Source organism: Macrotis lagotis, chromosome 1, assembly GCF_037893015.1.
Source record: "Macrotis lagotis isolate mMagLag1 chromosome 1, bilby.v1.9.chrom.fasta, whole genome shotgun sequence".
NCBI classification, from domain to species: domain Eukaryota; kingdom Metazoa; phylum Chordata; class Mammalia; order Peramelemorphia; family Peramelidae; genus Macrotis; species Macrotis lagotis.
The window spans coordinates 929,649,161-929,662,052 of record NC_133658.1 but is presented as its reverse complement, the minus strand read 5'-3'; the positions used below and the strand labels follow the sequence as shown (position 1 = coordinate 929,662,052).

General features: G+C 46.8%; 1 protein-coding gene across 1 annotated transcript in view; it reads left to right on the top strand.

Annotated features, from left to right (window-relative positions):
• SHANK1 (SH3 and multiple ankyrin repeat domains 1) overlaps positions 1 to 12,892 on the top strand; it is a 77,619-nt gene that overhangs the window by 21,018 nt on the left and 43,709 nt on the right. The window contains exons 12-14 of the mRNA XM_074220254.1: positions 1,605 to 1,798; positions 7,964 to 8,077; positions 8,226 to 8,301. Of these exons, the coding sequence (XP_074076355.1) occupies positions 1,605 to 1,798; positions 7,964 to 8,077; positions 8,226 to 8,301 (384 nt within the window). The remainder of the gene's footprint in view (positions 1 to 1,604; positions 1,799 to 7,963; positions 8,078 to 8,225; positions 8,302 to 12,892) is intronic.

Here is a 12,892-nt window from a genome sequence, read left to right as displayed (position 1 = left end):
CCAATGCATTCCTTTTTCATGGATGGTCCCCTATACCTCCTTTCTCAGAGAAGCTCATATCCCTAACCTTCCACATTCATTCTCTGAATCACTCGTTTCATTCTCTAATGACACCCAAATTAGTTTCCCAAGACCCCTTCAATGCAAACATTTCCATTATAAATTCTATCTACCTTGTGTAGAATCCTATGCCCAACACTGGGAAAGATACAAAGATAAAATATATTCCCTACTTTCAAGGCAAACTTATAGGCAAGTCAGGCTATGTGAGACTTATAGGATCAATGTCAGGAGAGAAGTTTCTAGTAGAGTGTCACAGGTCTCTTTCCTTGGGCCCATCAACAGATAGTTAGCATGCTTATTAAATGTAGAGCTATCCAAAAGCTGGGAAGGAAAATTAATAGGTTAAATGAGTTAGAGGCCAAGATCTTGTCAAGCTAGAACGATAGGCTAATGGGTTGGTGATTTTAAGAAGGGATTTAATAGGAATAAATGTAAAGCCACTGTGGCACTCAAAAAGCCAACAACATAAGTACAGGATGGAGGAGGTGTGGCAAGACTATATTTCCGAAAAAGAAATGTTTGGGGGTCTCAATCTGGAATGAATCCCTAAAGCAAATGTATCTATAGGATATAGGATCAGAGATAGTGTCCTGAAGGAGGGGCAATGACCTGAAGCCTCCTTCCCTAGGTAGGCAATAGCTGGAGCATTACTCAAAATACTGGGTTCACTTCTGGGGACCACATTTGAGGAAAGTTCTTGACAACTTGGAGCTTGTCTAGAGGATAGTAGATAATGGTGGGTATGAGGGAAAGAAGGGATTTCACAGTATGCCAGTTTAGGTTTGGCTGAAGGAACTCAGAGGCTTAGTCAGAAGGAGAAAAGATCTAGGGAAGCAGGCTAACTGGTTTCCATTCTCAGGACTGTCATTAGGAAGGGATTTACTTCATCAGAGGATTGAGCTGGGAAGAAGAACAGTGAGTTTCAGGAAGGTAGAGATGAGTTTAATGCAATGTCCTAGCAACAGAACTGGCCCACAATGGGGAGTTCTCCATCCTTGGAGATCTGGATGCCTACCCATTCATGGATGTGCTTTACCTAATATGTTCATGATTTGCCTATTTCCAACTCCTTCAGCTCTGATATTCTGTAATTATAAATAGAGAGGGTCAAGCCCTTCAAAAGAACACCTCAAATGCCAAGCAAACTAATCCAGACTTGTTTCTAGGGGTCATAGGGAGCCATGAGTGTTTCTTGAGCAGAGTAGGGACCTGGCCAGAGGGTAAGCATGTGAGGATATGCCACTCATAGCGTATGAAAAACATTTAACAGGTAGAGGTGGATGGATGAAGAGACTTCTACAATAAACCTATTTTGGAGTGGGAGCAGCTATGGAGAGAAACAGGAAGCCCCCAATAACCCCTCCCTGACTTTCCAGCTCCCTTCCCATTTTAGTTCTCAGTAAGAGCCCTTCCACTTGATATGGCCCAAGCCCTATCCCCTTCTTCCCTCCTTCTCCCCTCCTTCCCCCTCCTCCCTTCCCCACCATGGTATTCCTCTGGACATCCCCTTTCCCTCAACACTCCTTATATATATATCCCAGCTCCAGTGGGACACCCAGAGAGGGGCCATCTGGGGGCACAGGGGGATCCGGGGGCCCTGGGGGCTCCCTGGGAAGCCGGGGACGGCGACGGAAGCTCTACACAGCCGTACCAGGACGCTCCTTCATGGCCGTGAAGCCATACCAGGCCCAGGGCGAGGGGGAGATCTCCTTGAGCAAGGGAGAGAAGATCAAAGGTACCTGGGGTTGGGATGCTGGGATGGGCTTGGTCAGCATGTTTGGGAATGGAATCAATTCACTATTGTTTCTTGAGTGCTTACTTTGTGTAAGACCCTGGAATACAAATGAATAAGACATGATCCTACCCTCAAGGAAGTTATGATTTAGTTGGTTAGACAGGACATATATGCAAAAAATATCAAAATAAAATATAATACTATGATAAATATTTTTGATCTCATTAGGACCTCCCTCTACCAAAGCAGATAGATACTGGCCTGTAACTTAATAGGGAGTTTTACCCAAGGGACAAACAGAGGTGAAGCAATTTGACCACAGTCAGGTAGCATGATGTATCAATGATGTGGGGGTGTTTGGCTGAACTAGCCCAATAGTGCCTAGACTTTGTAGCCTCTCTGAAAAGAATGGAAGGATCTCTCATGTGTTACTACCAAGTGAAGGCAACTGGTGCTCAATGACCAAGGCCAGGAAAGTTCTAGTAGGGCTGAGGTAGCTCAAGAAGTCACAAGAAACAAGTCCAAGGACAAAGTGAATGTCTGTCTTCCAAGAGCTGGATGAGTTTTGTCTAGAGGGTTCATTACCAGGTTGGTCACAAGGAATGCACTTTTCAATCACTCTGAAAGACTATTGAAGAGCCATCAATTGGATGCATATCGGTAGAGTGAGTTGACAAAATGGATGAAACTATCTGTTAGTCCATCCAGAACCACTGATGAAGTGCTCAACTGTCTAGTTGATTGGTAGGTTGGGGATACCTAGACCGAGTAAAGCAACAGCTGCCTCCAAGAAGCTAACATTCTCCACAGAGATTTCAGCGTAGTCATAGACAAGAAGTGTCCAGGAATACATATATATATATATATATATATATATATTTATATATATATATATATATATATATATATATATTTATATCTGAAGTGAATACATAGCTTGGAACAACAACCAACTCATATTAATAGCAAACTTTCCTATGATCACTAGTGTGGAGCAGGGATTGCAAAAATCCTTCCTCCATTTTATAGGTGATGAAAAACAGAGAAGGGCCAAAATTGTGGGTACCCCCCAATTCCAAATCCAACCCTTTTTCTATCCTACCCTCCATTCTGCCCTAATTCAATTCAATTCAACAAACACTGCTCAAACGCTGGAATTGGCAGAGAATGTTGAAAAAGTGTGGTCTTGTCTCTGCCCTTCAAAGCTTGGCCACTATGATGGGGGCCATGATGCATACAAAGACATGAATGATGCAGACTAAAAGAGATCAGTCTACCAGAGAAGTTCCAACAAGGTGTTAAGTGGTGCATTGGAGGAGGGGAGAGATGAGATTCAGCAATAAGAGGGAAGAGACAGAGAATCACTGGAGTTTAGGGCATATGATAAACTAAGTCCTGGAAGAAAAGAAGTACTAGGTATGTTTGAGGAATGGTCTTTGATCTTGTTTGACTTGAGGGTGCAGCATTGGGATAGGACAGGGATGGGAATATAGGTTTGTGGAGAGTCCTGAAAGCAAAATTAAGAAGTCTGATCTTTTTGTCTGGGGGCATGATAATTGGAGGAATTCCTCTAACCCACTGAGTTCAGCCTCTTTGGGAGCTTATGCAATGATCTGACTAAGAACTCAAAAGGGCAAGAAGGTGTGACCAGTGGTGAGTTCTTTTGGTGGAAGCAGGACCCATGTAGATCCTACCACAGCAATTTTTCATTATGGAAGAATTATTTATTTTAAAAATACCAATTTTAGACTGTACTATCGCTGAACATGAGTCAGATTTGAGAGGAAAATGGTGGCCAGTAGTCAAACTAATTGTTGTTCAGTTGTTTTCTGTGTTTTTCATGTCTGACTCTCTATGGACCCATCTGGGGTTTTCTTGGCAGACATCCTAGAGTGGTTTGCCATTTCCTTCTCCAGCTCATTTTACAGATGAGGAACCAAGGCAAGTAGGGTAAAGTGACTTGTCCATAGTCACACAGCTAGATGCAGAGGCCAGATCTGAACTGATGCAGAAGTGTCTTCCTCTCTCTGGGTCCAGTGTTCTGTGCACTGTGGTGCTCCCTAGTTGCCCATACAAATCAATAGAGATGCTGGTGGGAAGACCCTGAGAAGTGTGCAGTGAATGTTTTGAGTTCAAAGGGAGAGATCACTGTGGGATGGGTAGTCAAGGAAGACTTCACCAAGAAGTTATGACATGCTTGGGATCTTGAGAGAGGGGGAAGGGGAAGGCAGCGCTGGAGTGTAAAATGTTCCAAGAGACCAACTTTCAAATCCCAGCTCCACTACTTTCCATATGACCCAGAGTGAATGACTTAAAGTACTCTGTGCCAGCTTCTTCATTTGTAAAATGGGGGTGGTAATACCTAGGCACTGATGCCATAGGGTTCTTGTGGGCATCCACTGAGATCCCAGACATCAAGTGTTTCTGTGCCTGGAGACTTAGATAAAGGTCCACTGTTTATGATCTTCATCTTCCTCCTCCTCCTCCAAGAGGCAAGGGGGTGCCATGGAGAGGAGGCTGAGAGCTGGTCTGGAGCTGAAATTAACTGGGTTTGGGTTTCAGTGTTAGCTTGCCACTTTCTTAAACATCTTTATTGATAGATGGATTGAATGAGATGAGGACTGTGATTTCATGGGTACATGAAACTCCCTCTTCTATTGCAAATTGGATCTTCTGCAACTTAGAATTTTGTTTCAGATTTTAAGTCTATTTCTTGCTATCTTATTGCTCCACCACCTGCGGTTACAAATGGATCCTTTTGCTACCTTTCCTCTTCCCCAGGAAGTTATTGCTTACAACAAAGAATAAATATGTTTCAATAAACCAAATGCCACTTCTTAGCCATGACCTGAAGCAAGCTGATTAACCTTTCTGGGACTCAGTTTCCTCAGGTATAAAATTAGAACACCCACTGTCCTTAAAGGGTCCTGAACTTGGACCCATGAGACCTGGTTTAACATTTTTACTAGTGGTGTGACACCAGGCAAGTCATCTTAGTTCTCTGAGCTTCAGTCTCTTGATCTGTAAAATGCAGGAAATGATACTGGCAAAACGTAGCTTAGAGAGTTGTCATGAGAAGGAGGATGGGAGTTTGAATCTGACTTCAGACACTTGTCTCTTACTTTCTGTGTGCTCTTGGGCAATTCACTTAACCCCGATTACCTCACATTCAGGGCCATCTTTAGTTGTTCTGATTCCTATCTGGCCACTGGACCCAGATGACTCTGGAGGATAAAGTGAGGCTGGGGACTTAGCACAGCTCCCCCCGCCCCAATCCAATTCATGTACTTGTCATAACATTAGCTCCCTGATGTTGTGGTCTTCGAAAATGAAGGACAAACATTAAGTTTTGTAGTGTTTTAGAAACTGTGTAAATCTATAGTGCCATTCTGTATGGAATAAACTGAGCATAGGAGTAGATGCAAAAGGCTGACGGAAACAGATAGTCAGTGGAGTAAGCATGAGAGCTGAGCAGAGAGTGGACAAGCAGATTTGGAGGAAGAAGGATCAGGTCCTGGTCCTGGTACCTGTGGCTTTGGTCAAATCCCCTGCACATTCACTCTGAGTCATAGATTCAGCCAATGTGAGAAGAGGTGGTTGAGCAATTCTGAACTCCTTGTTCACTCTCTAGACTTGGAGTGTGGTATGTACAGCTAATGGGGAAGCCATGTCAGTGGTGTAGATAGAGCAAAGCGAGATTCAGTTGAAAAAGCTGGTGAGGACCAGCTGCTACTACATGAGATGGCACCACTGACCTTCAAAGAGAATTTGAAATATTGGACCATCTTTATCAAGATGAAATTGGGTATGGAGAAATAGTCAATTTTGTCCTTCAATCCCCAATGTCTGTAGCTGGTGTGAAAAGATCCTGAAGATCTTCGGAAACTTCCAGCTCCAGATAAGTTGAATGTCATAAGGAACAGGCTTATAGTCTAAGGTGATCTTAGCACAAAGAGAGAGTGCCCAGAGTAGGGGTGGGGGTGGATGAGGGGCCTCTATTAGCCCCATTGTACTCTTCCCCTGTCAGCTTGCCTAGAGTTCTGTGTTTGATTCTGGGGGTCACCTCCGAGGAATAATGTTGACAAATGAAAGCTCATCCAGAGAAGCAGGACCTGTGGTAGGAAGGAGATTTCCAGCCAGGCAAGAGGAGAACCATTTGAAGTTCCCCCAATCTCTCAGACATTTCTTTGGAGTTCAACTTGGATATCACATTGAAACCTTCCCTCATCTCCCTTCCAAGTGAAATAATTTCAAGTTTCCTTTGAATGCTCTGAGAAGATTTCTCCTTTGCTCTATCATAGCCTTTCTACCCCCTACATGGGCTTCATTTTTTAATTTTGTGTCCCCTGAATCTAGTAGAGAGATGTGCTCATGAATAGTGAAAATGTCAGCATTTAACAAACTGTTGTTTCCTGATTGAATGTTTTAGTGCTATAAATGCCATTTGACTCTATTTTAGCAAAACATTTGATCAAGTTTCTTGGGCTTTTCCTGTGGAAAAGATGCAAACATGTAGGCCAGAATGGGTGAATTTGATTGAAGCAACATGGGGTGCTTAGCATGGAAAAGAGATACATGAATGGGAATGAGTATTTGAAAGGTGGTTATGGAAGAATGAGACTTGATTGTGTGAATTCCTACTCAGGTCCTATTTGGCCAAGGTGCCCCCTGGAGCCCCTCTCTGAAGTCCTGGGTGTCAGCTTATATAAAATGATCTCTGAGGTCATCACCTATTAGCTCTGTGATATGATCAAAGGAATTCTTTATGACTTCCGAGTTCCTTCCATTTGGTCAATCTCTATGTGGATGTCATAGCTCAGAGGTCCAGCCCAGTTCTGAGGTGCTAGGCTTCTATGATAGGGGCAGGATAAGATAGAATGGAACCCCTCAATACCGAGTGAAACAGTATAGAATTGACTTGTCATTTGACATTACTTTCTGTAATTCATGCCAATAATTTTAAGCACAGGAAAAAAAACATTTTGTTCTCAATTCTGTTTCTCTGGACCCCTCTCTAGGGGTTCATGGTGGTGAAAAATTGCATCCAGTTGTGTGTGTGGGAGGCTAATGGGAGAGGAGAAATTGTGATTCTCTTTACTTCTGCAAACCTGAACTGCGGGACATAGGAGAACTCCTTGACCAAAAAAGAATAATAACAGTAGTGATGAGAAGAGATGCTTGTAGGTGGGATGGGGAGAGCAGAGACTGAAAAGCTTGCTAGAGAAGCATTCCTTAATTGCTTAAACTGATCTTTAAACAAGATGTTTCACCTGGAAAAGAGAAGATTTTTAAGGTGTGGGGTAGGGCTACTATCTTCAAGTATGGGAAGGACTGACTATTTTGAAGAAGAGGGTGTAGACTTGTCCATCTTGCTATCATCGGGGATGGGAGGAAAGACTTTAGTTTGTTATCCTAACTAGAACTATCCAGAAAGAGAGCTGTTCCTTTGGAAAGCGGAGCTATGCCCTTCAATAAAAGACTGACTGACTTCTCTTCAGGGACAAATACAGGTTGGATGAGATGCCTTCTGAAGTCTCTCCCAGCCTGGCGGGGGGGGGGGCGACTTTCAAGATCACTTCCAATTTGGAAATGTTATTATACAATGAGATAAAGGAATGAGAAGATAGGTCCAAGATCTTTTTTACTAGAGGTAGTATAGGCCAAAAACAGGATGGATGGATGGAAGGAAGGAAGCAAGGAAGGAAGGAAGGAAGGAAGGAAGGAAGGAAGGAAGGAAGAGGGATAGAGAAAGTGAAAGAGAAAAAGAGCCTCAAGGATAGATTAAAGAAACTCCCTCACAACTGATTATGTTTTTGAGACAATTGAGAGATACTTGGGGGGCAAGATATCATTGACCTTCAGAGGAGAAGAGACACCAGAAACTTGAACTGTTGCACTGGGCTACTGTATAGAATTATACAGTATCACAATTGAAGGGACTTCGGAGATCATCTCATCCACTCCTCACCTGCCCAGGCATTTTCTGCAATGCAAGCCAATAAGAACAGGGTTATGTATAATTTTATACTTAAAGGTTGTTGATGGCGGGGGGGGGGGGGACTGTAGAGGTCTGTGCAGGTGATAGAGAAAAGCTGCTGGAAGCTGAATGGTGGAAAGTGGTGAATGGATTTTGAATGTGCTCCCCTGTCTTCCTCTCTGACCCAGTGCTCAGCATCGGGGAAGGAGGCTTCTGGGAAGGTCAGGTCAAAGGTCGAGTTGGCTGGTTCCCCTCAGAGTGCCTAGAGGAGGTGGCTAATCGCTCCCAGGAGGGAAAGCAAGGTAACAAACCTCCATTTCTTCGGTTGGGGTTGAGGGGATTGAATTACTGATGAAAAGTCTGTCTAGGGGAGAGAGAAGGTTGTGGGTGGAGTAAGGGAAGGATCTGGGAATGTCACTCAGCTTCTCCCCTGACCATTCCTCCATCTAGAAAGTCGAAGTGACAAAGCCAAAAGGCTCTTCAGACATTACACCGTGGGCTCTTATGACAGCTTTGACGCCCCCAGGTAAGGAATTCTCCCAATTCCCTTGCTTTTGTCCTCTCTAATTTTCCAGTCCTTTTGAATCTCATTTCCCCAATCCATTCATAGATTGTTCTATCTGAAAGTTATATTTAAGATCACCTTTTCCTATCTCTTAATTTTGTAGAGGAAAATGAGCTCCGAGAATGCAAGTGACCTTCCTGAGATCCCATAGCTGGCAGCATTAGAAGCAGAATGAGAATTCAGACCCCAATCTAGAGCCTCTGTCCTTGTGTCCACCTTTTTATACACTCCTTTTGAATGCAGACCCTTTTCCTTCTCCATAGGGAGTCCTCTAATAAGGGAATTCTGACTCTGTTGAATAGGGCCAGAATTAGCTGAAGGAGACGTATACATCCCAACCTTCCAGGGGCCAGGGTAAAACAATAAGCACGTGTCCCTTCTCCCTAATCCTTATACTCAAGACTAGTGTGTTGGACAAATGTCCTGTTCCTGGGGACCTGGGTCAGAAAGAATTGGATTTGGTGGCAAAAGGGGGAGGAGGAAACTGTTAAAAGTAGGTACTGGATTGTTTTCTTTCTCTAGCTTCTGATTGATCTTTGGAAATTAGTAAATGCAAAGGGTTGAACTTGGTTTGGAAAAGGAAAGACCTGTGTGAATGGGTGTGTGTAGATGTGTCTGGGGGTTTCCTTTTCCAAGGCTAGCTCACCTTTATGTGCCTGTGCACTTCTGTGTGAATATATGTGAGTATGACTATGTTTTCCTGAATATGGATTTTCCAATAGCTATGCTCACTCATTCATTTCATGACTTTTGTTAAGCTCCTACAATGTGCAAAGCCTGTGCAAACATGATTAGGATAGGTGTCTTGGTGATACTATACGTGATCCAGTGGGAGGGGCTGTTTCCCTTATAATTCCATCTTTTGGGGTATATGCCCCTGAGGACATGCTCACATACCTTTAAGTCTTGGTGTTACGGGTGTTTCCTACTTGGGTCTCTGTTTATGGCCTTGTGTATTTACCTGTGTTTTTCTCTAGAGTATATGTATTTTCTGATACATGCCTATTTGTCTCCATGGGCATGTTTCTGAATTTGTCTATAGATACATGTGTGTCCCTATGAGTGGCTGTGTGTTTCCAGTGTATACATGCATGTGTTTGTATGTGTATGTATGTGGCCACATGTGCTTTCTGAGAGTGTCTGTCTCATCACATGCCTAACTTCCTCTTTTGTGTCTTTGTGCATCTAACTTTGTGTATCTACGTGCCTTGGTATCTGGGTCTTTGGGAGGCTTTGGCTACCTCTGCTCCCAGGACAGAAGCCCACAGGGGACGAGGAGGCCCAGTTTAGTGTCTTAGAGCAAAATCAAGAAGGTCCTGCACTAATATGTTGTTGCATTAAATGTGTCCCAAACCTGTGTGTCTGTGTGCTGGCCAGTGGAAAAGGGTTGGAGGGTGGATGGAGGGGAAAAGGGAGATTTGGGGAGAAGGACTGTGATACCCTACACTTGTCTTTATGTCTGAGGCATCTAGACCTCTTCATCTCCCCAAGGAAGACATTTCTTTCTGGCTCCAGTTAAGTGTGGGAGAGGTTCTCTCTGTTGTTCCGTTTGCCTGTTTCACTCTTTCTTTGACAACTCCTTATAGCTGTCTCTCTTCTCCTGTTCTCCTTTGTGCACCTCTCATTGTGCTTTCCCCTCCCCCATCCATTTCATTCTAATTGTCCTTCTCTCTCTCTCTCTCTCTCTCTCTCTGTCTCTCTCTCTCTCCTCCATCTCTGTCTGTGTGTGTGTGTGTGTGTGTGTGTGTGTGTGTGTGTGTGTGTATCTGTCTGTCTGTTTATCTCTCTCTCTCTCTCTCTCTCTCCTTGTATCCCTACCCTGGGCCTGTTTTTCTATCACTCTCATGCTGCTGTAGTGTTTGGAGTTGAGAATCATCTCCCTAAGACTGTCAAACTTTCTGCATCCCTATCCACATTGTATACTTCACTCTGACCAGTGTGTGTGTGTGTGTGTGTGTGTGTGTGTGTGTGACAGAGATAGAGTCAGAGAGAGAGACAGAGACAGATAGACACAGAGAGAAACAGATATAGGGACAGAGAGACAGAAGGAGAGAGATAGACACAGGGAAACAGAGGAAGAGAGAAACAGATAGGAAGATAAGAGGCAGGAAGAGAGAGAGAGAGAGAGAGAGAGAGAGAGAGGGAGAGAGAGAGAAACAAAGACAGAGAGAAAAATAAAGACAGAGGGAGAGAGAAACAAAGAGATCGAGACAGAGAGAGAGACAGAAAGAGACAGAGAGACAGAGACAGAGACAGAGACAGAGACAGAGAGACAGAGAGACAGAGAGACAGAGAGGCAGAGGGAGAAACAGAGACAGGGAAGCAGGGGCAGAGGGACAGAGGGACAGAGACAGAGAGAGAAAAACAAAGAGACAGAGGCAAAGAGAGAAACAGAAAGAGAGAGACGGACAGAGACAGAGAAAGAGACCCAGGCAGAGGCAGAGACAGCGGGAGAGAGAAGCAGAGGCAGGGAGGCAGGGGCAGGGGCAGAGGCCGAGCCCGGCTGCCCTCCCCTGCAGCTCAGGGGGGTCAGCTCGGGGCTGCGGCTCCGGTGGCTCGGCCCGGCCCGGGCTTGTGCACTGGGGTTTGTTTTGTGTTGTGTGGTCCTCTCTCCTCTCTCTCTCTCCTCTCTCCTCTCTCTCTCTCCTCTCTCCTCTCTCTCTCTCCTCTCTCCTCTCTCCCTCAGTCTGCACCTGCGCGGGAGGGCTCTGGAGGGAGGAGAAGTGGGGGGGGGACCAGACCGGAAGTGCCTCCCCCCTTCTCCTCCTCCTCCCCCCTGCTCGCCCCTCCCCCTTCTCCCGCCAAGGGGGCCCTGCGTTCCCCTCCAGGTCTCCCCTCCCCCTCCCTCCCAGCCCCCCGCGCAGCCCAGCGCAGGTTGCCAAGGGGTTAAAGCCAGGCGCCTGCCCGCCCGCCTCCCGCTCTGTCAGCGGTGCTGAAACCGGCGGCGCTGTCCCTGGTGCTGAACCCCGGCGCTGTCCGTGGTACTGAACCCAGCCCCCCGCGCCCCCCCAGCATGTGAGCCTCCCTCTCCCCACCCTCCTTCCTCCCTGCCCCCCCGGGGGGGGTCGTGCCCCCTCCCTCCCCCGGCGCGGGTCAGCATGAGGTGGGGCCTGGGGGCCCGGACACGGGGGACGCGGGGGCGGCCGGGACCGGGGCCGGGGCCAGGGCGATGGCTTTGTCTGCGGCCGGTGGCAGTAGCGGTGAAGGGGGGGCCCCCCTGCCGCAGCCGCCCCCCCTGTCCTCCAGCTGGCCGGCCCTGGGGCCCCGGCGGCGCAGCGTCTGGTATATCTACAGGTAATGGAGCCCCCAAACATCCCCTTTCCCCCTCCTCCCACTGGATGGATCCCTTTCCCAGGATCTCGTTTTCCAGTTCCCCTCGGCCACAAGCCCCCTTACCTCTCCTCCCAGACCCCCCCATTGCCTTTCCCTCCCTCAGCACTTTCACTGGTTTCTGCCTGTACCCCACAGCCCCCTCCTAATTTGCCATCTCTTTAACCTATCTTCCTTAACCCTGGTTTCTCCAGAACCCCTCCCCCAACTTCAGGGACACTCTATCTCCAGTCCTTCCACCCTGGGTCCCTACCTTTCCCTTTCCATCTCTTCAATCCCATGTCCTTCCTCGACTCTCCAGGCCCCTAAGAACCATCCCCCTAGTGCCCCCTAATCCCAGGGCACCACTTTCCACATATCTCTCTCCCCACCCCCATACCTCTCCTTAGCTTCCCCCATCCGAAGGCCCCACTCTATTCCAACTCCCTTGGTTTTCCCCTTATCTCCCAATCTCCAGTCCCTAGCCCTCCCCTCCTCTACCTGTCTAGCCCCAATGGGACCCATTGCAGAACCTCTCCTCCTTACCTCTCCCTTCCCAGACCTTCTCCTTGCCTTTCTCTCTCTCTCTAGCCCTCGTCCCTTTCTCTTAGCTCTATAGTTCCCTGCCAGGACCTTTCTCCTCAACTCACTCCTGAGCCCTTTCCCTGCTTCCCCCAAACTCTTCAGACTCTCCCTTCAGTGTCTTCTTAACCTAAGCATCACCTTTATTTCAGATCCTTTCCCTCTAGTATTCTCTCTTTCCAGCTCTATTTCCTAAGCACTATGCCCACCAATTCACTCAAGTCCCAAGCTCTTTCTGCTCTTCTCTGACACCCCTCTACATCACTCAGCTCCCCAACTCTTTCTTTCCACTTCCAATTGAACCCCCATATACACACTCCTCTAATCTTCCATCCCCCCCATTTTCCATTCACCCCTCTCAGAGCCAGCAAACCCCTCCACCCCATTCATCCCCCTCTCTCCATTCACAGTCATTCACCGCCCCCCTAGCATACACACACCCCGCCCCCTCTTTCCCTCCCCTCCCCTTTCCCTCACTGCATGTCACTATGCGACTGTGTCAGAAGGAGAGGGAGGGAGAGAGAGAGAGAGAGAGAGAGAGAGAGAGAGAGAGAGAGAGAGAGAGAGAGAGAGGAGGGAGGAAGAGAGAGAGAGAGGGAGAGAGACAGAGAGAGGGGTGTGTGTGTGTGTGTGTGTGTGTGTGTGTGCGCGCAAAATGGTG